General features: G+C 38.7%; 1 protein-coding gene across 1 annotated transcript; it reads right to left on the bottom strand.

Annotated features, from left to right (window-relative positions):
* Nucleotides 1-2,424: 2,424 nt before the first annotated feature.
* LOC107553090 (uveal autoantigen with coiled-coil domains and ankyrin repeats protein-like) lies at nt 2,425-19,368 on the bottom strand. Its single transcript, XM_016235200.1, has 16 exons — nt 19,358-19,368; nt 16,485-16,542; nt 15,990-16,060; nt 15,676-15,782; nt 15,007-15,188; nt 13,799-13,836; nt 12,797-12,850; nt 12,481-12,588; nt 11,944-11,976; nt 11,661-11,753; nt 11,518-11,548; nt 11,281-11,330; nt 6,579-9,257; nt 6,332-6,484; nt 5,730-5,795; nt 2,425-5,479 (listed from the first exon to the last, which is right to left on the bottom strand). The coding sequence occupies exons 3-16, from the start codon at nt 16,056-16,058 to the stop codon at nt 5,408-5,410; spliced, it is 3,735 nt and encodes a 1,244-aa protein (XP_016090686.1). The 5' UTR covers nt 16,059-16,060; nt 16,485-16,542; nt 19,358-19,368; the 3' UTR covers nt 2,425-5,407.
* Nucleotides 19,369-27,476: the final 8,108 nt, after the last annotated feature.

Here is a 27,476-nt window from a genome sequence, read left to right on the forward strand (position 1 = left end):
AATTGTCAAGTTACATATTTTTATTCCTCATTTACTTTTTTACTATTTTTATTTTTATTATCTGTGTTTTTGTTCTGTTGCTAAAAAAACTGTCTATTGTAATATACCTGCACACACAATTGTCAAGTTACATATTTTTATTCCTCATTTACTTTTTTACTATTTTTATTTTTATTATCTGTGTTTTTGTTCTGTTGCTATCATTCTGTTGCACTGCGGAAGCTTCTGTCACGAAAACAAATTCCTCGTATGTGTAAACATACCTGGCAATAAAGCTCATTCTGATTCTGATTCTGACATGATTGTGCAATAAAAGTCACTTAAAAATGACCAATTACAGCGGAACAGTAACTGACAGTATGGTTGCCATAAGCAATATAGGGAGGACAGAGGAGCCTCTTAAATAAGAAGTTACAGGTCTGTGAGAGCCAGAAATCTTGCTTGTTTGTAGGTGACCAAATACTTATTTTCCCGAGGAATTTACCAATTAATTCTTTAACAATCCTACAATGTGATTTTCTGGATTTTTTTTCTCATTTTGTCTCTCATAGTTGAGGTATACCTATGATGAAAATTACAGGCCTCTCTCATCTTTTTAAGTGGGAGAACTTGCACAATTGGTGGCTGACTAAATACTTTTTTGCCCCACTGTATATATAGATATATATACTGTGTACACTATATCAGGACCATATTGGTTATCACGCGATATTAGATATTTTTTAAATGTATCAACAGATATTCAGTCAGTGAGATTTAAAAAAAAAATTCATGTTTTTATTCAGTTAGGACACATATCAAAAGTGACAGTAAAGACACTACAATGATTTCTAACTTGAATTAATTCTGTTCTTTTGATCTTTGTTAATCAAAGAATCCTGAAAAAGAAAATCATCAGGGTTTCCACAAAAAAAATTTTCAGGTAATAAGAAATCACCTTAGATATTACATATTTAATTGTGCATCCTTATTTACGCCATTTTTCATATTTATACTCTCAAAAATATGCATCTTTTAGAAGTAAATAAGCTACACATTTTCCTTTGAGAAAGTTATTGCCCCGTCTATTGTTGTAAAATCTATGTAAAATGTCATCCTTAACCAATCTCAAAATGAATATAAATTTTTATCCTATACATGATAATGTTGTGATTAACTGAATTTAGTTTTGTTTGTGTTTATTACTATTTTATAAAATTAAACATTTAACATTTTATTATCTGCCATTTATTGGTTATCAGCCATAACATCTGAATAATTATCAGCTTATTAGTATCAGTGCATCCCTGATACAAAGACTTACAAACTAAGGTCCACCTGAATCAAGCAAACCAGTGTTTTCTCCAGTGACGTCTGACCGTCAACCAGTTGAGGCCCTTAACAAAAATGATGGCATAACAAAGATGGCAAAAAACGGAAAACACAATGCTCTCCTCACCTTTCCCCTCAATTTACCTCTTAACACGCTTTTAAAGAACCACAATCCCGCACCGCAGAGCAAGAAAAGCAGACAAAACCAAACGAGTTATACAATTAAGAAAGGACATTAGTTGCAGCACTATTTCCAAGCAGCCAGCCATCAATTCCACAGGCTTATCCTGTTAAACCACGGACACAACCCCATGTGTCAGCTCTTAGCAGACATGTGAAATGCAGTCGATTTTCCATCGAAGCCTGGGGATTATTAAGAGCTTGAGCTTGGAAGAGAGGACAACCACATGTTTCTTGTTGAGCCCTGACCGGAAAAAGGGGGAGAAAGTAAAAATGAGTTGATTCACAAGGCATTAGTGGTTAACCAAGAGCTAATGAGGGAAAAAGAACAACAATGAGCTCAGATGTAACGGTTTAAATGTGCAATTTAAAAATTTCAGCTTTGGAGTACAACATCCCCTCCTGCACAATCACCACGCGGTTTAGAAGTCTGTTTGAAACATGCCCAACAGTATCAAATGTTTGTACCCGTGTGATCTAATCAACCCACCGCCCATGTGCCGATTCACTCAAACAACGATTTTTATTTTTAACTCAAACACTTTTATGGAGGTAAAACACCCAAAGTACAGAACACACCGCTATGGTCTTTCCTTGTGCATAAAAGCCCATCCATGGACGGATGGAGCTGCGGCCCGGCGGTGGTAGCAGGACTCTCCTGTGGCCAGCAAATAAATCCTACAAAATAAAAGAGTCTCTTATTTTTTTCAACCATTTTCCCCTCATCCCAGGTGTTATATGATGGATGATGAGGTCAGGGAGGCATGGGTCACAAGGCAAGGATCAGAGAGGAGCTGGGCAGGAGACATGTTGAATCCATCTAGTCCAAATCAGCCCCATGTGTCCTCCAGAGCCCTGTTATCCTATAAATGAACTTTGAGGCAACAAAGTGCAGGGACCTCTGCAAAAACACTGAAGGGGTGAGCAGAGGTGTCCGATCCAGGGTGGCTAATGAGAAAAGATGTGGTTTTCCGTGACATTCTTTTAAAAGGTACTAACACTAAAAGCCCAGCCAGCACAATGTATGTGAGACCCGATGATAAGAGGGTGAAACAGATGAGAACGGGATGTTTTGCACATCTGCATTTGTTATTAAACTATTAAAAAGGAAGGCAAGAAAACTTCAAATGCACACAAAATCAAACCAGACAGAAAAAATTGACGGGCAGCAAAGATAAAAAGGGAGCAAATTATCTGCGTGACACGTGGAGGGCTCTGTGGTCAAAGTGAGCGTGAATCACGACACAAAGACTACCGACTGAGTAACTAACCACATTAAAGCAACATGAACAGGGTTGATCCACCCCCCCTCCAAGTCTGCCCACCTACCAGGGGGCCAGCTAAACGACAGGGTTACACTGGGATCCTTATGGGCATGATTAATGGTAGAGAAAAAGGCAAAGAAAGGGGAGTGGTGGGAGGATGTCTGGTTCTGCTTATGGTCCTGGAAATGAGATTAAAGGGAAAGCTCCAAACAGATTGAATTGTATTTGCCATAATTGCTGAGAACAGCTTATGCAGGGCAGGCCACAAATAACAGACTCATAAAAACAAGACTGCAAGAGAATGGGGGGAGAGAGGGATTCAGAGGATAACTGAGTGCTGTCATTTAAGCAGTCATATATACAAAAAAAATATTAAATTAAATAGGTGTGGGATGGGTTTAGAGCTTTGGAAAAAATCACCTTTAGCATCTTTACTGGAAATGTAGTGGTTGAAAAGTGACTAAGACTACATAATAAAATGACAGATGAGATGACAAAAAGACCAGTGACTTACCGAAGCATATTGTAGAAACTAAGATTGAAAAACAACATTGATTTTGTTTAAGGATTAGTTTTTACCCTTAAAATAGTAATACGAATAAAAACTATGACCTTTATGGGAAGAAAAATATTGTCTTTTCTTTGTATTTGTAAATCTCATTTTGTTTTAAAAGCAAGTTAAACACTAAGGTACAAATCAATGCAAACCACATGAGGAAAGAAAAGAAAAAAAAAGAGCCCTCAATCTAGATTTCATTGGATTTAAAGTAACAACATGTGCGTTCACTTCAAGGAGAGTGAGAGGGGTTGGAAAGGCCTGCCAAAGGCAAGGTTCACTTCATGACACTCTGAGACTGCTGGGATTAATCTTTTTCATTTGCACAGAGCCAGTTTAGTCTAAAAGAGGCACTTTTATTGATGTTAGACTCAATTTCACCAAAAAAAAGGAGAGAAAATGTCCAAGGAAAAACACAGACTAACTGATAATCGTAAGAGCACAGTTGGAAAGTAATACTAATAAATAACGAAACTGTTACAATTAGTCATCCCGGCAGAGAGAACTACTAGCATCAGTTAATACCAATCAAACCAAATGGCACTACGGTGGAGTTTTTAAAATAGATACTGGAAAGCCATGGTTGGGAACTCAATTCATTTTAGAATATTTAATTGGAAACTCAGAGGATCAAAAAAAAAAACACACCACAAAAAACAGATTCACAAAATATAAAGTATGTAAGTCTACCGTCATGTTCGGAAACCTGAACCGATTATTGTGCCTTTCCATTCCAGTCCTGCTGATTTTTGTAATATTTACCACAAACATGGTGTTCATTAATCAAAAGTAGTACAAAACCATGTAAAAGGTGATATATCAGATTTGGGAAGCATCAAAAGGGAGAATTCCAAAATGCGTCACATTATCTTAAACAAAACCACACATCAAACTTGGCCAGCCAAGTCACACCACTAGATGGCGATATCAGCCAGGATAAAGGACCATGAGGGATAGAGCGTTATGAAAGTCCTCAGTGTTAAATGCTTTGCTCATACAATCATTCATAAAACATAGTCTGTTGCTGTCACTGCAGAAGTAAAGCAATTTTACATAAACACTTCAGTAAAAGAACTACTCCATCCTAAAATCACCCAACCCAATTGACACCCACTGACTCAAATACATCACGCACATTTGGAACAAATGATCCAGTTTACGGATATAGGCAGAAGTGCACAAGACAAGTGTAAGATGAAGCTGCAGTGGTGTGCTCTGATCTTTTGTCATGACTTTGGACCATAACAATTCTGGGACCCTTCAAAACAAATGTGCGCAAATGATTTTTACTGTGGTAACAGTGCTGTGCATTTACGCTCTTACTGTATACTGTATGTGCATTAACTTACACGTAATATTATTACTTTCTGTACTGCAGGATATTCAGCAACTATGCCACTGGCATTTCATAAAACTTTGTCGGGCCCAGGATGTGCCTCTGTGCCCACCACTCCACTAAAGCCTGGAAGCTAGTTTCCCTAGTGCTGAAAGATCTGCTTCCTCTAACCTCTAACTTACTGTAACCATTGCAGAGATTATAATAATGGTGGACTGAGAACAGAATGTTAAAATATCTCTAAAGGGATGCATCTCTCATTAATACACTGTACATGTAGCTCAGATCAAGACTATAAGAGTGGAGGGAGGGAATGTTCTTCTTTAAACTGTAGTTAGGATATTTCAACATGAAATAAGGGGCACATGAGACTCAATCGCTGAATGTGCAGTTTACATCTTTACAGCATTCTGCATTTTCCATTGTCTCTATAGCATGTAGCAATTGCGTACTAAGTTAAGCCAATATGCTTATTTGTGATCAAATAATTATCCATTGCCTCTCATGTTTATGATTTATGTTTTTGGATGGGTTCAACTATCCTTAGTGCTATATTTAGGACTGTCACGAAGCAAATCTATATTACAGATCTACACTGTTAGTGCTTACATCCCTCAACCTAATCAGAGTATATCAAATGTTGCAAAATGTGAGCTTCCGACCAAAGTACTCCAGAGCAGTATCAAACTGCACTGAGCTGAATGGGAGGTTACGGTGTGAATGATGAATTGGAGTCAGTGTAGTCTCAGTGTGCGGAGTTCAACACACAAAACCATGTCTCATTCGAATGATCTGCAATAAGGCAGCGTGGACATCTTCATCCATGTGACCCTGAAAGAAAACAAGTGAGCGGTATTTAGTTGGGATAAATTCATCTTTAGAATTGCTTCCAGACACTTCTATGCAACTACAGGCTATGACCCGTACACTATTATGGTACATAGAAAACCATACACTATAACATACCTAAGAGGTTTCAATAAATGACCTTGACATGAGAGCAAAATAGAAGGAAATTCTACTGCCAAAAACAAAACAAAAAAACCTTCTACACACTCAACTCACATTCACAGACAATTACCTGTGCTGCACTGAGCAGATGAGTTCGATAAATTGAAACCACTTCTCTATGTTGCCTCTCAGCATCCTGTTTAGATGATAAAAAAAGGACAAGACATATCAGGTCTTGCAAGGTTAGATGGTCAATCAGTTTATAAACACAATATAATATTAAAATACAAAACATTTTAAATTGTAATACTATTTCCCAAATTTATTTTCTAAAACATTTAAAAAAAAATCTTACAGACCCCAAACTTTTGAATGGTAGTGCATATTTTTTTAATTATAAAATTTATTTAAATAAAACTATAACAATTAAAAAAATTTATTTTACATATACTACAACACTTAAGTAAAGGAGACCGTTTAATTCAGAATAACATCAAATCTTGGAAGACTTCTTAATAATATTGAAAGAAAGAAAGTGGTCCCTGAGGCCATTCTATCAGTATCAGTTCTTTCAACCTTTTTTAATTACAGGACAGAAGGCTCTAGAATCCATCATGAGCACAAGTCAGTCAGTAGGTGAGTGTATTACTTAGTCCAAGGTGACAGAATGTCATATTTGTGAGGAATTACAAATAAATCTGCTGGTATGTGCATGTGCACAGAGCTACTCACAGCCAGCTGCTGCTGGAGGCTCTTGACCTGGGCTTGGAGTGTGTCAATGTGTTGAGTCTGTCTCTTGTTGGGTGTGTTGCCAGCATAAGCCAGCTGGGATAAGCCATTCAGAGCCTGTTTCAGCCTTTCAACATCTGCCAACAGTTCTGTGATCTGAAACGAAGAACACCTTGCTTATAATCTGACAATTTCAAGCACTTATTGAGAAAGCTCTTCCACATAACCAATGAGTATATAACAATCTCACCCTTTTGTCTTTAAGCTCAGTCTGCTCAGAGGACGCCTGAATCCTCTTCTGCAGTTCTCCAATGGTGCTCATTGATTCCTCATATCTCTCTTTTAGATCTCTGATCTCCTTCTCAATGGAGGCACTCTTTACCTGCAGGGACTCGGTTTCCGCTCTTGCCCTCTTCTCACCCTCCCTAGCATGTGTTGTTTCCCTGTACAGATCCTCATATTGCTCATCCAGTCCTGATTGCCGATCGCCAAGTTCACGCACCTCCTCCTCCAGCTTGTGCTTTTCTGCTCTGAGCTGGGTCACCTGCTCTTCATGGCTGTGGAGATCATCCAAAGCATGTGTGGCTCTGAGAAGCTCAGTCTGCAGAGTGGCTACATCCTCAGCCCTCTGCGCACTGGTTTCTTCCTCCTCCCGCAGCGCCATGCGAAGCTCATTGACCTCACGTTCCAGAGCCTCTTTAACCTGGCTATACTGGGCCTCATCGAAGCTCTGACTCTGAAGCTGTTTCTCTAGTTCATGAACACGCTGGACTTCCAGTCTATGAGCTTCTCGTAAGCACTTGCACTCCTTTTGCGCCTCCTGCAGGCTGCCACTCAGAGAGCTCTGCATGGCCTCGAACTGCTCCAGATGGATATACTCAATATTCAGTTTCTTTTGGAGATTCTGGATCTCAGAGTTGCATAATGCATTTTTCTCCTCTAGTTCAGCCCGCTGGATCGTAACCTCTTTATATTGCTGCTCCAGCTCCACCAAATTCAGACTTAGCTCCTCCACCTGGCCCTTGCAGCGATCCTCCACTTCTTTGTACTTCTCATTGGACACAAGCCCTGTCTGAAGTTTCTGCTGCAGAAATGCCATCTCATCCTTCAATCTTTCGTTCTCTTGCCTTTGGCATTCCCCTTTGGTCTTCTCATCATTGCACATCTCCTGCATTTCGGCAAGTTTTTCTGCCAAGTCCTTCAGAGCAGTGTTGAAATGCATCTCTTTTTCCTCCATAGCGGTCAACGGAACAAACTTCAACTGCAATGCCTCCTGAATAGTATCCAACTCTTTCTTCTGTGCTTCGATTTCCTTGTGGAGCTTTGATGCGCTCTCTTGAGCACACTGGTACTTGGAGTAGGCATCTTGAGCTCTTCTCTCTGCTTCTGATAAAGCTTTGCTCATTGTGCTTTTCAATATCTCATGTTCCACAAGGCTGATACAGTCATTTTCTAACTTGGCCTGCACATTCTCAAACTCCTCTTTCAACATAGCATTTCCTTCTTTCGCCTTCTGTAACTCCTCTTCCCAAACTCTACAATCATCCTCCAACTTTGCGATTTCGATCTTTGCTTTCTCCAAAGCCTCATTTAACTCAGTCTGCACTCTCTCATTCTCATTATTTGTGACAAACTCAATGTCAAAGCTCTGCTTCAGTGACGCTTTTTCAGCTGCCAAAATCCCAAGTTCAGAGACTTTCTCGTGGTATTGATCCTGAAGGCTATTAAGATCTCTTTCCAGTTCTGTGTTGCGTTCTGTGAGTGCAGCCAACTCACTCTCATAACGTTCACAGGGGATGTACATGCTCCTCAGGTTGGCAATGTTCTCACAAAGAGAGGTCTTCTCCTCCTGCAGCCTCTGTAGCTGCTCTTCAGCCTGTTTTCTCTTCTCAGTCTCCTCTGCTAACCTAACACTCAACTCCTCCACAGCGAGTCCCATAGACCTCTTCACCTCCTCATGGTTTTCCGAGGTCACAAACTTGGTCTTCAGATTGTTGCCGAGTTCCTGCAGCTCCTCTCTGAGCAGTTCTCTCTCATCCTCACCTTCCTCCACTTCGCAAATTAATGACTGACACTTTGCAGTGACATCAGCAAGTTTCTTCTTAAGGGTTGAGCTTTGCTCCTCCAGAGCAGCCCGGACTCGCTCGTGCTCTTGCAGGGGGACGGACTGTCGGTCGTCCATCGCATGATGGAGCTCTGCCACTTCCTCCAGCACACGGTCATAATCCTCCCTTAACTCAGCCAACTGTAGCTCCTTCTCATCCACAGCATTGGTAAGGAGGTTCTTCATGTTGTCAAACTTCTCTCCTGGAACCATTGATGTCAACCTGGCCTCTGCAGTCTTCACTTGACCCTCCATTTTTAAGAGTGTCTCCTCTATGTTTTTATGGTCCTCTCGCATTGCACTCAGCTCTGCAGTGAGACTCTCAACCTCCACAGCCAGTAGACCTTCACCTTTCTTATACTCCTCCAAAGCTTTCTCACTCTGCTTTAAATGATTCCTGACCCGCCCAACCTCCGCAGAAGCACCCTCATACTTTGCCTTCACCTCATTCAGCTGTGCTTTGAGGTCATCAACAACTTGGTTATTGAGATGCTCCTTTACTGCCACCACATGAGCCTGAAGCTGTTTCATCTTTGCCTCAGAGTCTATCATTCGCTTCTGCACATCTCCCATGGCTTCCTCTAGCTCGTGTATCTGCTGATCCGACTCACGTTTGATAGTCTCACACTTCCTGGTCAGCTCCTCACACTCCTGAGACTTGCATGCAAGAGCCTTTTGGAGGCGGCCCACCTCCTCTTGTGCAGCCTCCTGCTGTCTGCGGACACATTCAAGCTCTTGACGAAGTGTCTCAGGATCACCAGCCACTGGCCGAGACAGCTCCAAAGGTCGAGCCACAGATCGAGATGGTCCTGTAGGCTGTAATATCTGAATGCAAACACAAGTAGGCATTCATTATTAATCCCACAAAACATTCTGACATTATATCTTGTCTGAATGTTTTTCATGGATAGTTACAATGCCACATTGGATAAGACTTGAAACAAGAAATGGGGGGGGGGGGGGGGGGGAAAGCTAAAAAAATAAAAAAAGGGGGGGGGGGGGGGGTCAAGCTAAAATAATGAAAAAAATAAATAAATAAATGGATAGATGAAACGGTATCAACAGCCAACCTTAAAAGAGAAAGAGAAGATGAAATGGTTCTCATAAATTTTTCTCAAATGGGGTCACACTAGGGCAACATAAGTGAGAGTAAAGTCGTCTCTGGTGCTAAAGTGACAACAAAATTGCTCCACCACATCTGCCCAAACGCTGATCCCAGGCATAGTACGTCCCTTCAGAGAATAGCGCTAATAAATCATAAACCCTTCTGACACTGCAGGCTATGGAGGTTCTGAAATTAAATGAGAGAGAGCAACTTATCTGACTGCCACTGCCTCTCCTAAGCTTAACGCAGCTGACACAGCCAGTCTGCTCAATGCATTACTAAATATCAGAAGGAAGAAAATATATATAAAATACCAAACCTTGGGAGAAATAACTAAATGTTAAGCTTGTGCATGCTCAGCGAACCTTTAGAATCAATTCTTGATTTTAAATTTAAGCATTTGCACTTGGAAATTTGATGCTATTGTTGAATGCCATAAGAAAAAAAGGTCTCCGTTTATGTACACTGAACTGACAGGCTCCTGTGTATTTACACAAGTACATATAGAGTAATAATAATAAACTACATTTACTTATTGTGTAAACATTTTGTAGAGCTGAATGCTACAGACTGTTATTTTATAGTGATTAATTCTATTGTTATTACTAATTACTTTACAATATCCATGTTACACATATCACAGGCAGAAAATATAGTGTTACTCTCTTATATGCTATAATAACCATATATATACACATACATACATACATACATACATACATACATACATACATACATACATACATACATACATACATACATACATACATACATACATACATACATACATACATACATACATACTCTTAGATTGTTTAATATATACAGATTTAGACATTTTTACATTTTATAACCCCCTGACAGCAATTTTTATATATATATATATATACATACATACATACATACATATACATACATATACATACATACATACATACATACTCTTAGATTGTTTAATATATACAGATTTAGACATTTTTACATTTTATAACCCACTGACAGCAATTTTTGGACACAGCAAGTTCATGTTAACATATAAATGTTTAGGTCCTATTGTGTTTTATTGTGGTAACAGAGAGCATGCCATACTTTAACCAGAGACTTATTTTTAATGCAAAATTTTATGGATAAAAATGTGTTAGTAGTAGTACAGTAGTACAACAGTAAAATCCCTCAGAAATCAATCCTCTCATACTTCTGTAGTCCTTCCACAACCGTTTCCCTAAAGACCTTTAACTTCAAGTTTGTCCCAACTGGCATGTGCTGAAGTTGGTTTACATCATGTAAATTATACATAAAATGTAATGAGCTTTTTGGCCTCAACAGAAATTCTTGGCATTTATGTTAAGAAGATTTTAAAGAAATTTATTTGGACACAGCAAGTTCATGTTAACATATAAATGTTTAGGTCCTATTGTGTTTTATTGTGGTAACAGAGAGCATGCCATACTTTAACCAGAGACTTATTTTTAATGCAAAATTTTATGGATAAAAATGTGTTAGTAGTAGTACAGTAGTACAACAGTAAAATCCCTCAGAAATCAATCCTCTCATACTTCTGTAGTCCTTCCACAACCGTTTCCCTAAAGACCTTTAACTTCAAGTTTGTCCCAACTGGCATGTGCTGAAGTTGGTTTACATCATGTAAATTATACATAAAATATGTATACATAAAAGCTTTTTGGCCTCAACAGAAATTCTTGGCATTTATGTTAAGAAGATTTTAAAGAAATTTTAATTCACCTCAGCAGAATCCAAGCTGTGTGACTGTCGCACTAATACATTGTCTTTTCCTGCAGAAAAAAAGAACCCAAAATGAAAACACACACAAACCCAACTTCACTTACAAAAAAAATTACTTTTCTGACATCCCTACACTCAACATTTTTTCAACATCAGTACACTGTTTATATTGAGGTCTCTAATATCAAGGGTCAAACTTAATTAGTATAAAGATCCAGATTTTAAAGACAAAGTCACCTTTGATCACAGACTGGCCAGGGTAATCTCCCTGTAAAATAAAAACATGCAGATTTATTCATCAGCTCATCAAACTAAGCTGCTGGATCTGGAGTTAACGAGCAGCAGTCTTTGAAGAGCATGTTGCAAAGATTTTTACTGACCAAATGACTCCGCTGCTGGACTCTCACAGTCTCTACAGTGCTGGCTCCTTCCTCCTTCTCTTTGACAGAAAGTAAAAGCTTCAGCTCTTCTCTCTGGTGTAGAAAAAACAGATACACATGCATATTCAACAGCAACTACCACCCAACCTTAACAAAAACAAACAAATATCCTTCCATCAATACTATGACAGAAATGGGAAGAAAATGATGAAGAAATTAAAATGAGAGCAGACAATATCACTAGGACAGAAGGCGGCAATTTCCAGGACAACACGCTAATTACCTCCTTGTGAATGTCCTCCACTGTTGACTTTTCCTGAAAGAAGGAAAGAACAGAACAAAAAGAGAGACAGAACACATGTATTACACAAGATATCTATAGAACTATTACAATATAAACACACAACTACCTGACTGAAGCGCTCTTTTTAACTTAACCAAACGCATTCTATATGAGATAAATCAGATATACATCAAATAAACACAATATTACAATGTACAATTGCACAAAAGGCTGCAAACGAACAGCGCGCATCTGAAGTGTCTCTGAAGGAAATAATGCATTATTTATCGGCTTTAAGATATCGGCCAAATTTTCTTATCAGGCCGATACCGATAACAGAAAAAATGAGCATTTATCGGCCGATACCGATATGGTGGCCGATATATCGTGCATCCCTAACCTGAACAGATAAATACAAATGAGACTACCATCCACAGTACTTTGGCTTCTTTTGTTTTTTACAGTAGTGCTGAAAACAACGTGTAAGGTGCAGGCTTGCCAATAAATTGGCCAATTAGTAAAAAACAAAAGAAACACCTGGCTGAGTTGATGCTGAAGCATGTTAACTTTATCGAGCAGCGTTCTCTGTTCCTGATGGAACTTCTTTAGTGTCTCCTGTTGGCTCTCATTCTTTTTTTCCAGATCCTGGAAAACATCAGATTGCCCACTCATTTATATTTATGTACAGTTTGCAATGCAAAAAAATGTCTATGATGAATGTTTTACATCCCTAATAATTAATACAAATTCAGCTACAGAATGTGTAAAAGAACATGTAAATGGCACAGAATAAGTTCAGGTCTAATACTAAACGTATGTACTGGTAACACTCATGGACATGAATGGCCCTCACCTGTATGATCTTATCACGGTTAGAGGTTTCAGAGACCATCTCCACAGATTGCAACTAACACAGATAAAAAATTAAATATATAAAAACGTTAAACCACACAAAAATAATCAGGGTGTCTTTCTAATCTAATTGCAGGGCCATTTGTAATGTGAGAAACGGTAAAGGAGGAGGAAAAACCTCTAAATTAGTGAAGTGCTTCGGAGTCCAAAAAAATACTACTTACAATAATAAAATACTATATTGTTATAATTGTAGGCTAATATTATTCATATACACTAGATAATACTCTTATTCAGGTGCAAAACTATGCTGTTCCTGGCTGTGGAGCAGAAACTGCTGCTCTACATACACTTCTGACAAATCCACATTTTAGAAATGAGTGGTCCTTGATAATTAATGTCCCCAGATAACAATGGTAAACGTAAGTGAACATCAGGATAAAATGTGGTTAAATTATAAAAAGTGCTGGATTGGGTTCTTTTAGAGAACATTTTATTTACTTTCATTAAACACTGGGTGGCAGTAATGCATTAAAGTTTCTACAGCACTGCAGTCGCTTCTGCAGGTACGGTCAGATTAGTGCATCAAGACAGAGACATGGCATGTAATAAGGAATTATATTAGTCTGAAGTAATATGTTCTCCATTTTATATGATACAAGTATAAGTGCTGAAATAAAAACTAAATTGTGCTCTCTCTGCACATCAATCATAAATCCCATTTGTATGATTTCAGACTCTAGACGCAGACTCTGTTATAGATGGCTTCAGTGAAATTACAATGAGAATGAAGGCAGCCTTTCTCTGTGCAGTATGTCCAAAGAAAATATATCAGTGCATTTCGGATAAGTAATAAAACTCAGACGATGACAAAAGTTAATCAGTAAGGGGGACAAGTTTTAACCTGTTGTGATTGATTATAATCTGTATATAATGTTTCTTTAAAATCTCATCTGCATGGAGATGCTCAGAATGAAACGAAAGGTGAAAATGCTGCGTATACCTGTCTCTTTTTCTGTTCCATCTTGGCAGCCTCTTTTGCTGAGAATATAAATGATTAATTAGTAATTCATGGAACTGAAAGAAAAAGAAAAACATACAGAAAGAGGATAGAGATGTTTTTTTTTCTCAGGAGTTCTGGTATGTATAAGTAGCTCTTCTTTTTCACTCTGAAGCATGAAGCTTGAAAAGACACTACTCTACACTTTTCTTAGGAAGCGTGTGCATAAGCTCTTGGGGCTTTGATCTCTATAACCTTCCTACCTGATAAAGGCCTATTTCACACCAAAAGTGATGCAAAAAAGTAATGTGAACTGCAGGGGGAAAAAGGATAAAAAAACTGACGAAGAATTGCATTCAACTGATTTACACCAAGAATGGCAGAAATTTTCATCAGCCTTTCTGTGAAAAGAGGAACTAAACATTGGAAGTAATGAGGTGATAAAGGAATATCTTATTCCAATGATAATAGTGGTCTACTGTTAGTAATAATATTGCCAGAAACTGCCTGGCAAATCACTTCTTTTCGCTCTGCTCGTTTGTTGTCATTATGGCTATTTTGAAGTGCTCGCTCTGGCCACATCGACCAAAAGTTTGGACTGTGAAACTGCAATGAAGGACTACATTATATCCTGCTTAATTCTGCCCTCCCTTTTTTGCTTTTTTTCCCCAGTGTTTGTTCTATGTTTTGGGCCATTGAATCACATTGCCATTGTTGCTCATGCATTACAAAATGTTCCAATTCAGTTAATAATTTCATACAGTGGTGTGCCAATGCAATTTAAGGTACATTTTAATTCCTTTCAATTTATGATTTAAAGCACTGTTCTATTGTTTTAATACTGTATGAGAGAGAGAGAGAGAGAGAGAGAGAGAGAGAGAGAGAGAGAGAGAGAGAGAGAAAGAAAGAAAAAGGAAACCTTTTGTGGCACTGTCCAGGTAACTCTTGACAAGCGAGACAAGCTCCGGGTTTTTGCCGAGTCGTGCATAGTGATAACTGTCATGACCAAAACCATCCACTGCAGTGACATCAGCGTCATGTTTCAACAAAACGCCCACAGCATCCTTACAAGCATACTCGCAGCCCAGAATCAATGCTGTTCTGAGTGAACAAAGTAGTACACAAACACATCGCTTCAATATGACTGACAGTGACATCAAAATATTACTTTTAAAAATGCACCTGTGAACTATAAGAAAGAAAAAGGAAACCTTTTGTGGCACTGTCCAGGTAACTCTTGACAAGCGAGACAAGCTCCGGGTTTTTGCCGAGTCGTGCATAGTGATAACTGTCATGACCAAAACCATCCACTGCAGTGACATCAGCGTCATGTTTCAACAAAACGCCCACAGCATCCTTACAAGCATACTCGCAGCCCAGAATCAATGCTGTTCTGAGTGAACAAAGTAGTACACAAACACATCGCTTCAATATGACTGACAGTGACATCAAAATATTACTTTTAAAAATGCACCTGTGAACTATTAGGACAAGAACAACACTAATACATTTTTATATCCCTCTATTCACCTTATTTTTCCAACATGAAAGGAAGCTATTTTCAGTGAAATTGTGAGACTTCAGATTCATTAGTAACTAAAAGAATAATAGTGCAGTGTTAAACTGCTCGCACTACAAACCATTGTGATTATGATGATGAATTAAAATATAAAGCTAAGAAATACCAATTTGCATTATCAAGCAGCTAAAATAACTGGAAGCATCTGACACCGGAGGCCTTGCACATTCAAGTTAAAAACGGCAGTGCCAGCTCTTACAATAAATTCTAAAAGAGATTCAATAGAAGAAAATTCAACAGATTAATAAAAACAGAGAGCCAATGAAAATCAATTACTGAAAAATATGAATGTGATATTTACTTTTTCTGTTTGTCTCTGACTGTGATGTCACTTCCTCGTTCTAACAGCAGCTGACAGATGTGTGGATGACACATTTGAGTGGCAAGCACCAATGGGGTCCGACCATCCTATAAACACACAAATGTAAAAGCGCACATTTGCATCAACTCAAACAGAAAATACATTAAAAAAAATTTAATCTGAGAGAAAATTTAAAGATAAAGTACATCTGAGGGGTAATTAAAATACAGAACATTTGTCCAGGTAAAAGGAATGGGACGACATTAAGAAGTTATCAGGATATTAAACATCCCACAAGCCACATATTAACTCACAAAGTCGCTGGCATTAACTAATGCCCCGTTGTCACAGAGCAGCTTCACACTGGAGGAGCAGCCAGCCATAACTGAAAAGACAAACAATAATAATATTCCTTAACATTTCCCCCAAGCATGCAAATTAAATTCAGTAGACTCATCTGATATCACACTCAAACATAAAAAAAAATGAATAAATCCAAAACCTCCACTGGGCACTGAACAAGAGCTTTAAATCTTACATGAAAGCCGTCTGAGGGAAGGAAAATAAGCCCATGAACTACATCTCATTGATTGCAACGGCTACTGCCTCAAAGAATCACATTCAAGCATTCATCCAGTATCCATTCCCTCCATCTCTGCTTCACCACTTGTTGTAGGAGGAAGTAAAAAGATAGAATGAAAGAGCAAAGAAAATGGAGGGAGCAGGAAACCCCCAAGCTAGGTGGAAGAGAGAGGACTGCAGAGTTCATTTCCAACAAAACCTCAAAATGTACAAAGCTTTTTACTTACCAGCATCATGCAAGGCTGTTCTTCCCTGCAGGTCCACATTTCCCACTGGGCAATTGTGCTGAAACACAAAACACTCGTCACACTCACAGTCACGCCATTCAGAAACACTTCATGGCCATTAAGCTTTAAAAGGTCAGAGGATGAGTTTAAACTTTTAAAAACATCCATGATGACTGCCTGCTCCTGAACAGATGAACACAAAAACCAAGAACGGATCTGTGTGACTGATGCATGCGTGTGTGAGACTTTAGTTTGAATCTTTGAAATGACTCTGAACCTGAGAAGTGAAACCATGTCAAGCAAAGGAGTGTTGCTAAGATACTGGCCTTAGTGGTCTTCAGTCCCACCACCCCCTGTGCCCTCATTTCTAAAATCTATTTTACTCTCTCCATATTCCACTCTATGTCCTACTTTCTCAAGCCTGAAACTTTCTCGGCTTCTTTTTTGCTACCTCTTACAAAACAACTCCTCTGGCTTCAGTCTCTATAAAAACCTTTTATGCTCTAGCAACAGCCTCCAAAACCAGTAGCAAGGTCACATGGTCCTGCTGGCTAACTGTGTCCTGGGTAACTCTATCTAATGGGCTCTAAGAGCCAGTTTCAGATTGCACATGATGATGGCAGAGAAATATTGACTGCAGGTTACAGGACGGGCAGCCTGTCAACACTGCACACACCCGTGAAAATACTCTCATCCATCGCGTCAATGTTGTTTGCATAAGCAGGACAGAGTCATGACACTGCCAGAGCATTATGGTGGATTACACTTTATACTAGCTGTCAGTGATTTCAAAGGCAAACATTAGACAAACTTTACTAAAACTCATTTATACATAATTAGTCAAGTCAGATCTTTCTAATTTTGCTCCCTGCGGTACAAAGTAATTAACACAAACAAGTCACTGTGACAAAGACGCTGTCGTCAGAGTCATCAAGCAAGTGATAGGAATCATTTCCCATCTTAATTATCTCGAGCACCATCACTCACAACGACACAGAGACCGAGTTTTACCCTCTTGCAAAATGTGTTTGCGGAATAATTGATTGAAATTAAGCAGCATGTCTGTAAACAAGCTCTGCTCGATTTGCCTTCAAACACCATCATTTTCTCAAAATCAGGATGTCAGGTTCAGTATTATGCAATTGAGTTCAGGTCTCCGCATTGTTAGTTACACTTCGTTTATGAGCCTGCGGGCTGGAGTTAGCTTACCAACAGCAATAAAGGTTTGCCCAAAAAAAAAAAAAAATTGGGGGGGGGGCCCTTTTTTGAACACACAGATGACAATGAAGTAGAAAAGAATCAGAAAACATACTGTTCAATACTTAATTTAAACAGTATTTTTAAAGAAGAAATTAATAATTTTTTCAGAAAGGATGTAGTAAACTGATCAAAAGTGATTTTTTAAAAATGTATTTACCATTTTAAATAAATGTTATTTAGAATTTTCTATTCAAGAATCCTGAAAAATAAAAAAAGCATTATGGTTTCCACAGAAAAATATTAAGCAGCATATCTACCTTCAGCTGTGGTAAGAAATGTTTCTTAAGCACCAAATCTTTGCCATCACTGTAAATAATTACATTTCTTTTTTTGATATATGTAAAATAGAAAAAAAATCTAAATAATATTTTAAAGTAGTACTATATTTTAGTGTATTTTTGATCAAATAAATACACTTGGTTAACAGAGTAAGAGACTTCAAAAACATTCAAAATCTTACTGACCCTAAACTGTACATCATGATTCAACACATTGCTATATAACAATAAAACTGGATTGCGATTAAAATGTATCAAACGTGAGAAGAGATTGAGAGAGAGATCAAATCAGAGAGTCTCTATTCAGTTGTTTGCTTTACTTTTCTTCAGTACTGCATCTCAATGATAGAGCTTTAACTGCACTGAAAAATGCTGTTTAGAAAGTGCTTAACTGAACTTCAGGGAATGATACAAGTCTTAATTCATATAAATATAATTATAAAAATAGTGAAGTATTGACAATACAGTGAGAAAACCTGGACACACTGATACAAGATTATATTGGCATAGCCCTATAATGGAGGCGGTAAATGATCCTTTCTGAAGTTCATCTCATCATCACAGTCCTCAGAAAACCTCACACATACACTTCAAGAATACTATTCAATACTTTTTCCTTCACATCAAAAAGAGGATACAATAGAGCAGAAATTGTCTAGCTTTAAAAGAAAAGAGCCCCAAAATACATTGAGTTTCTATCCTTTTCTTACAACTGTGTTGATTGTGAAAAGCAGCTTTACCTGGAGTAGTTTCTGCACACACAGTGACTGGGCATTTCTGGCTGCCAGGTGTAAGGCATTTTTTCCTACAGGCACAAAACAACAAATCAATAGGAGCCATTAGATAACAAGAGTGTTTTCGATGAACCAATCTTGACCAGTCCGCTTGTAGAGACCGATGTCAACTGTGAGAGTCTCACAAAACTGTACCACATCTATTCCCATTTCACTAACTGCACTGAAAAATGCTGTTTAGAAAGTGCTTAACTGAACTTCAGGGAATGATACAAGTCTTAATTCATATAAATATAATTATAAAAATAGTGAAGTATTGACAATACAGTGAGAAAACCTGGACACACTGATACAAGATTATATTGGCATAGCCCTATAATGGAGGCGGTAAATGATCCTTTCTGAAGTTCATCTCATCATCACAGTCCTCAGAAAACCTCACACATACACTTCAAGAATACTATTCAATACTTTTTCCTTCACATCAAAAAGAGGATACAATAGAGCAGAAATTGTCTAGCTTTAAAAGAAAAGAGCCCCAAAATACATTGGGTTTCTATCCTTTTCTTACAACTGTGTTGATTGTGAAAAGCAGCTTTACCTGGAGTAGTTTCTGCACACACAGTGACTGGGCATTTCTGGCTGCCAGGTGTAAGGCATTTTTTCCTACAGGAATAAAACAACAAATCAATAGGAGCCATTAGATAACAAGAGTGTTTTCGATGAACCAATCTTGACCAGTCCGCTTGTAGAGACCGATGTCAACTGTGAGAGTCTCACAAAACTGTACCACATCTATTCCCATTTCACATAAAGTTCTTCTGTACATATCAGTTGATAGTGACATGTTTATGGCTTATCTCTACAAAAGTTAACCAGAATAACCTCACTCTTTGGTGAAGAATGTGTGGCTATATCGTTTTGTTCACACACGAATAAAAATTCTGTCATCAATTACTCACCCTTATGCCATTCTAAACTTTCGTTTGTTTTCGAAACACAAATGAAAATATTTTTAATGAATCCTGAGAGAATATTGTGTTCTTTCATTTGGAAATTAATGGTTTGGAAGTTGGAACAACAACGTTTATTTTATTTTTTGGGGTACACTATCCCTTTAAGGAAACTGGATAGACAGCTTTACTGTACACAAAATTACATTTAAGGGATATGTTTTATGATTATATGTGTTCCCTGGTATTAAAACTCACCCATCTAGAGAAAAATCCTAACCTGTGGTACACTGTGTGGCAGTATAATAATGTGGAACATCTATCAGTGATATTGCATAACGGGGTTCAACGATTCACCTCTGACCTCAAAAATACTTTTACTGCATTTATCCCAAAATAAAAAGGCATAATCTAAAGCTCTCTGGACTTGGAGCTTTCAGAAGAAAATTAAATAAGCAGTTAACATGACCGTTTAGGAAGGAGGGGGGGTTCTTTAGTCAGTGTACATCAGATTTACTCACTGAAGACCCACTTCCGGCCCAGGAGGACCCGGCTGTTCTGGACTCATCTGGACTGTGCCAAGTCAAACATCTCTAACCACAACATGTTTTCCAATCTTAAAGGAGACATATTATGCCCCTTTTTACAATATGTAATAATAAGTCTCTGGTGTCCCCAGAATGTGTCTGTGAAGTTTCAACTCAAAATACTCCACAGATCATTTATCATTTCATTTTGAAAATGCCTATTTTGAGTGGAAGCAGAAACACGCTGTTTTTCGGGCCTGTCTCTTTAAATGCAAATGAGCTGCTGCTCCCAGCCCCATTTTCCAGAATAGAGCTGCACCATAATAGCTCGGACCTGCTAAAAACATCTGTTTTGGTTCTGATTATCATGTTTATCGCACTGAAATCATGCGGTTTAAACCATATGAGTTTAAACTTCAGATATACGGTTTTCTGAGAGCACACATCCGAAGCACACGGACAGAAAGCGGCCACCACACAGCATGTAAGTACTTAAACTAAGTTCTCATTCACACACAAGTTTACATTAAAAACACAAGAGTTACAAAAACAGTCGTTATGTCTGTGAAGGTAAACTGCTGGGAAATAAATTGCATGTTTATTTTAGCTCTAAATAGTGTTCTGTGCTCGTCTGTGCAGACAATGGCAGAACAGTTAGTATGTTTTGCTCAAACTTTCGCCATGGCATTAGTGCTGGTACACCGTTGTCGCTTGCGAAAACACAATGAAGTGTAAACTTACAGATTAAGGGGCGGTAATATTATAATGAGATCCCTTTGCAATGTCACCAAGTGAGCGAAAACAGACACGCTCGTTTGCTCAGACGCTTGCAGAAAAAGGCTTACCAAAACAAAGTTACTGGGTTAATCTTTTTCACGTTTCCTTGGTTGGTAGATGCACCGGGGACCTGATTATAGCACTTAAAACCTGGAAAAGTTAGATTTTCATATGTCACCTTTATCTCAAACTCTTGGTCGGACACAAAATGTTTCAGTCTAGATTGGACCAAAACATTAAACCTATCAGTGAAACTTTAAAGTCCAAAGCATGAACAACAGCATAAATAAATGCATAAATGCAAAAAAAAAAAGGACTCAATATAGAGTGTACTATATTGAAAACATGAGTTTAATATCATGATACAGCAGAAATCCCAAGACATTCAAGACAAGAAATCTTTTTTTTTTTTCCTATAATGAAAAATCTTTAACACTATTGTGCCTATACAATTACAGAAATGTTTATTACAAGAAATATGCAGTTGTAAAGAGTGTTAAAGTATTTGTGAAACTATGTGAGAAAGTATTATGAGTCATCTCACAGTTTGTACAAAACTACATATTTTGAAAACAGACTAGCTGGAATTCTGCCTAGTCGATTAATTGGTCTTAAAGATGCCCTGTATAATTAGGCTGGTTTTGGGTTAATCCATTCAAAAGCGGCCACGTTTCTTAAGGACGTGTTCCTAAGTTAAAATGTTAGACCACATGCAAAAAAGAGATGAGAACGCAGGGTTCTGGAAACAAGTTTTGAAATGTAGGACTGTTTAACTTCACATGCGTTCTTAAACACATAAACAAGAAATATGTAGATAAACTAGTTGACCTTACTAATAGCCTAATCAGTTGTTGGATGACTAGTCAACCATGGTGACCCATCCCTAGTGACAGGGATACTTACGCAGAGCGCCCCTCTACGTCAAGTTTGGTGGGGATGATGCCCTTCTTGGCAAGCACTGCTGCGACCTTGTCCACCTCCCTCCTCTCCACTGCCTTCATCAGCCTGTCGTCATACTTATTCCAGTCTGTGTTCTAAAGTACAGAGAGAGACAGAGAGACACATCAGAACACTCATAACATCAGCATGTACACAAAGACAGCAGTGGCAATTCAAATAAAGCTGCTGAGGTGACACCTATTGTTCATGACTCCCCTAATGATCAGGGTGGTGATCACAAGTGTAATTAGCTGAATGAAGGAATGTTAACTCCAGTACTACACCATGTATTCAAATATTCAAAAGCACAACAGAAAATGAAAGGCTTGGAGTCTTAAAATAAAAAGGAAGACAGCTTTTCTTGCATAAATTGGGGGGAAAATACTTCACAGGAAAAATGGGTTTTCTATGTATCTGATGGAAATGGAAAAGTTTATATGTTGAATGTCAATAAAAATGACATTAAAATTAAATAATGAATTAATAAAGGCTTGTAGTCATCAAGGACACTAAATAACTTATGAACCAAAGTAACATCTGAGGAAATTGATCATTTAGAGTAGTGTTAACATTACTCAAATCAAAAAAAGAAAAAGACAAGCTTTTGCATCAACAAAAGATGCTTTAAGCCTGGCATGATCATACAAGTTCACACAAGCTTTTCAAAAGTCAACTAAGCTCCAAAGGTCTCAGGCAACAGTTCACTCTCCAGGAGAACCCTGCTGTATTCCTAAGTTCCTTGAATTTATGGAGAAAGCTATAAGCCATTCTCCCACACTGGATCAGTTCCAAACACGCAGATACACTCAATTCAATATCAGCCTTTGCATACATAAGACAAATAAAAAACTCAGAGCACAGCAAAGTTTAGAGGAAAAGTACTACTGGAGAATCTCTTGATACCTACAAAGTACATGGAGGTGCACTTGAGCCATCGACTCATCTTGGTGGTCCTTTTGCCGTGGTCTAGAGAAGTACAAAAATATGAAAAGGTTCTGTCCGACCAAATGAACACTCAGCCAGCGAGTGTTTGTGTGTTTGTGGTCTTCAGATGAATCCCCCTCCCCAGCAGGCAGCCTGCACCTTGCAGGGGGACCAGAAACTTTGGCAGAGTCTGTGAACTTCTCTCCAGCCCACAGCCTCTCCACGAGACTTCATCACGGCACGAGAAACGGCGCAAACACACAGAGAGTCAGCCGCTGTAGCACAGGTACCAGCCCCGGGACAGCAGCTCCTCCTCTGGGGCTGAGTTTCTGTCTCTTCTCCTCTCTGTCAGACCGCCCTCCAATCCATACAGCCTCTATCTTGCTTTCAGTTCTCTTCTCCTCTGTTTCTGTCTGTATCTGCTTTGCTCCTCTATGCCAAATGGCAAGGTTGTTCAACCTCTGGCGGTAAATATGAGAGCTCTTCCATTTCTAAAATATCTCTGTAAACAGCACACAGACAAGCTCAGAGTGGTTACCTCTTTATTTTTGAACCTCAGACCTTCCTCCAATGACTGATTGGGGTAGAACTGCTAATAATAAACCATCCTAGCATATCTAGTCCATGAGTAACCGCTACGGTGACACCCGTGAGCAACAAGGCCAGCCTAATGAAAGAAACCTCAGTGCTGCAGGCACATACTGTATCCCCCCTCCACAGCCACAGCCTCACATAAAGCTACAACCATTAATCTTTAGGAGATTAAAGTCTCTGGTCCAGACCAGGTCATCATCTGGCTGTCTGAGGAGACGCTTCCAGCCTCACTCGCACTGCGGGGGTCTGAGCTGACGAATGAAGCAAACGGTAGCAGGATTAGGTGTCGGCTTTTTACATTCAGCTGTCTGGCATATGGAGCCTGAAACCCTGTTTACAATTGCCTCATGCCATCTCTGTATCTGCAAGACAAACACTAATCTACGCAAAATATCTATTTCTAAAGGCAAGACGTCAGCTTTTAATTTGGTAGGTGAGAGACTTGAAAGTGGATCAAAAGGCTGCAGGGACGCATTAGATTTTCACACCAGTGCCAGTGGGGGAGTTCAGTTACCCCTTAATACGCCCCTCTAGCCCCACCGATACAGCAGAATACATGTGAGAATACCCACACATATAGCATGTCATATGTGGGGCGCTGGGCAGGGTATCGACTCTCAAATCCTGCTCAGTCCCATAGAAACAATGAAACTGAAATGGATGCATATACGGTCTAATACCTTAAATAAGCACAATAGTGAGTGTGTGTGAATGTGTGGACTATTTCGGTTTTGTTCGGTCTTTTGCAGAGGACACTGGGTGAATAGGCTAAATACCTCACAACTGTAATTCAGTGCCATATTAAAGAGCGAGACCAAAGAAAATATACACTATGTTTCTGTTTGTTTGGGCACACGTGGTTGATAATGTATTAATGAAGATGTATGATTCAAGCATTGAAATTAGTTTTGTAGAGCTGTAATCTATGCAATAGTTCAACAGTCACTTCATAATCTTCATACTTCCAGTTGTGTCATTTCATAGTTTCGATTAACTTACTATTGTTGTAAAATGAAAAAAAAAATAATAATAATAAAGAATGAACAGGTGTGGCCAATATTTTGACTGATGTGTTTACACTATTATACATACACACATGTACGCAAACACAAAATGGTTGCAAGTATGTGGACACCCTTTTCAAATGAATGGGTTTGACTATCCTAGTAATTCAAGAGAATTATGTTCTTCCAACTATGTTGCAACAGTTTGAGGTGGGCCTTAATGAAAGTAAAAGAACTGTAATGTTGAAATCACATTAAAGAAAAGTAATAATGATTCTAATAATAATAATAATAATAATAAATATAGCTGCAAGCAGCAATTATCGGGGCCTAGCACTACAGAAACAAGGTAGCAAGCATCAGACCAACAGTAGCAATGAGTAATTGAAGCCATTTTAAGATGATTTTAGTCAAAATGGCACAAAAATCATAAATACAACCACTATTGACCAATAGGTGGCACTGTTATTAAATTGATGTGGTGTGTTCTGTGTGAGGTGACAATGGCACACACAATGTTTGGTGTCAATATGTCAAAGGTTTGCAGAGATACAACCTCAGAGTCATTTTGGCATCATGCCTCAAATTTGCTGCAGCGCTTTACAAAAACGGTTTTGTCTCGACACGAAATCCATAACTTTTTGGCAGCACATTTTAAAGATGATCTGACTTGAATTTGGTGAAAATCAGACACATGGTCTAGGAGGGGTTCGAAAAAGTTGTTTTTTACAGAAAAACTAAATGGCAGACAGGGAGTTCGGCCATTTGGCATCATGCCTCAAATTTGCTGCAGCGCTTTACAAAAACGGTTTTGTCTCGACACGAAATCCATAACTTTTTGGCAGCACATTTTGAAGATGATCTGACTTGAATTTGGTGAAAATCAGACACATGGTCTAGGAGGGGTTCGAAAAAGTTGTTTTTTACAGAAAAACTAAATGGCAGACAGGGAGTTCGGCCGACTTTTGCAAATTTTTTTATCCATGTTCTCAGCAAGACCCAAGGAATATTTTGAGACCAGATTCATTAAAATAGGCTAATTTATCCAAAAGTTATTAGCATTTTTGGAAATTTCATTATTAATGGTTAATGGCTTCATATGAATGGTTTATCCCTTTTGACCAATAGGTTACCCAAATTGATGTGGCGTGGTCCGTGTGAGGGGATAATGGCACATACAAAGTTTAGTGTCAATATGTCAAAGCTTTGCAGAGATACAGCCTCTGACACAGTTTGGCATCATTCCAGCAAATCCGTTGATGTGTTAAACAATAACACGAAATCGACATGAAATCCATAACTTTTTGTCAGTATGGTCTGAAGTAGTGCTGGGCGGTATACCGGTTCATACCGAATACCGGTGTTTATTTTTGTTATGATATGAATTTTTAAAATACCACAATACCGGTGTATGTCGCTTAAACAACGTTCGGAACGCGACACTGTTTGAAAGGGGTCCCTTTTCACTGTTGCACTGTGGTGAGGGAACAGCTGTATGTGTTACTAAGCGTGAAAGTTCCGAAACTGAAGCTGTAGAACTAATAGAACGTGATGACACAGAAGAACTCATCCACAATATCCACATTGACCGCCACAAATATCCACCGCCTGCTGCCATCAACTCCCGCGTCTCACACACACACGAGCGCGACTTCAGCACTAGATTTAGCAACTTTCAGACCCTTTTAGCGGCTTTTTTACATAGAATATTCATACTGACAAATCTAGCGACTTTTTTGGATAAACCTTAGCTATGGTTCAGTTGGAAGATTTCGCCAGTGTTGTCCCGCGAACGCGAGGTCTGACTTTCCCGGAGAAGTGTCACCTCTCTAGGCGTCTGTTCTGTGCAGTGAGCGGCAGAGAAGCAGCGCATTCAGTTGGCCACAACGCAGCCGACTCGTCAATAAAGGAGTACAACACAGCGTTTCCTAGCACCTGTCACTTACCGATTGTTTGGAATTATAAATATGAGCGTAGTTCATCTGTTAATATCACATGCACTTCTTTGTTTGTTGTTGTTTTTAGTTTGTTACTCAGATGCAGGCAGTGCACTGCATGAGCCAAAGTAATATAGCCAAACAAACCGCATAGCCGCTCTTTAGTGTAGATGCATGTTGATTTTATCAGACGATGCCGCGATTATAAATGAGAGTGACTCCTGGTTAACTTGTATTAAAAGGGGTCGTGTTCAGTCACTATTTAGTGTAGTTTTTTGACAATATTCACTCATCAGGACCGTAAATCAGGGCATTCTAAGTCAATATACTGCAGTATTTCCTCTCAATCAGTAGAAGATATGGTTAACACCCAGTCATGCATGAAAAAAAAAATACCGTCATGTATGGGCTGCTATAGACTCCCAGAGCGGAAGGAGGACGACGAATAATAAGAACGCCAATGGATACAGGTGCCATTGCACCTTCGGTGCTTGGCCCCTAATAATGCCTTCTGCTGTAGCTCTCACATCAAATAACGACTCCTCAGACGTCGCAGCAGGTTTAACGTCAGCCACACTGAAAGCGATTAAAGGAAAGTTCACCCCAATTCTGTCATCGTTTACTCGCCCTCATATCATTATAAACCTCTACGACTTTTTCCTCTGTGGAACACAAAAGATGGTATTTTCATAAATGGTCAAATATTTCTTGACTTTCATTATATAAACAAAAGAGACCTCTTTCCCTAAATATTTTATAAAAGTCATACAGGTTTGGAGCAACATGAGAGTGAGTAAATGACAGAATTTTTATTGTTGGAATAATACATCAAGCACTTAGTATTGCAGTATTGATTACATCTGCAAAGATTAGTGCACTCATTTTCTTTTCCAGAAAAAAAAAAGAATAAAATCATGATCAGTGCATTTATTGATTCAAATTAAAACTCATTAAAAGTCTCAACCTCTAGGTACAGTAGATTTTTCTCATTTTGTCTCTCATAGTTGAGGTATACCTATGATGAAAATTACAGGCCTCTCTCATCTTTTTAAGTGGGAGAACTTG

This window comes from Sinocyclocheilus grahami, unplaced genomic scaffold (genome assembly GCF_001515645.1).
Source record: "Sinocyclocheilus grahami isolate Dianchi unplaced genomic scaffold, SAMN03320097.WGS_v1.1 scaffold464.1, whole genome shotgun sequence".
Taxonomy (NCBI): Eukaryota; Metazoa; Chordata; class Actinopteri; order Cypriniformes; family Cyprinidae; genus Sinocyclocheilus; species Sinocyclocheilus grahami.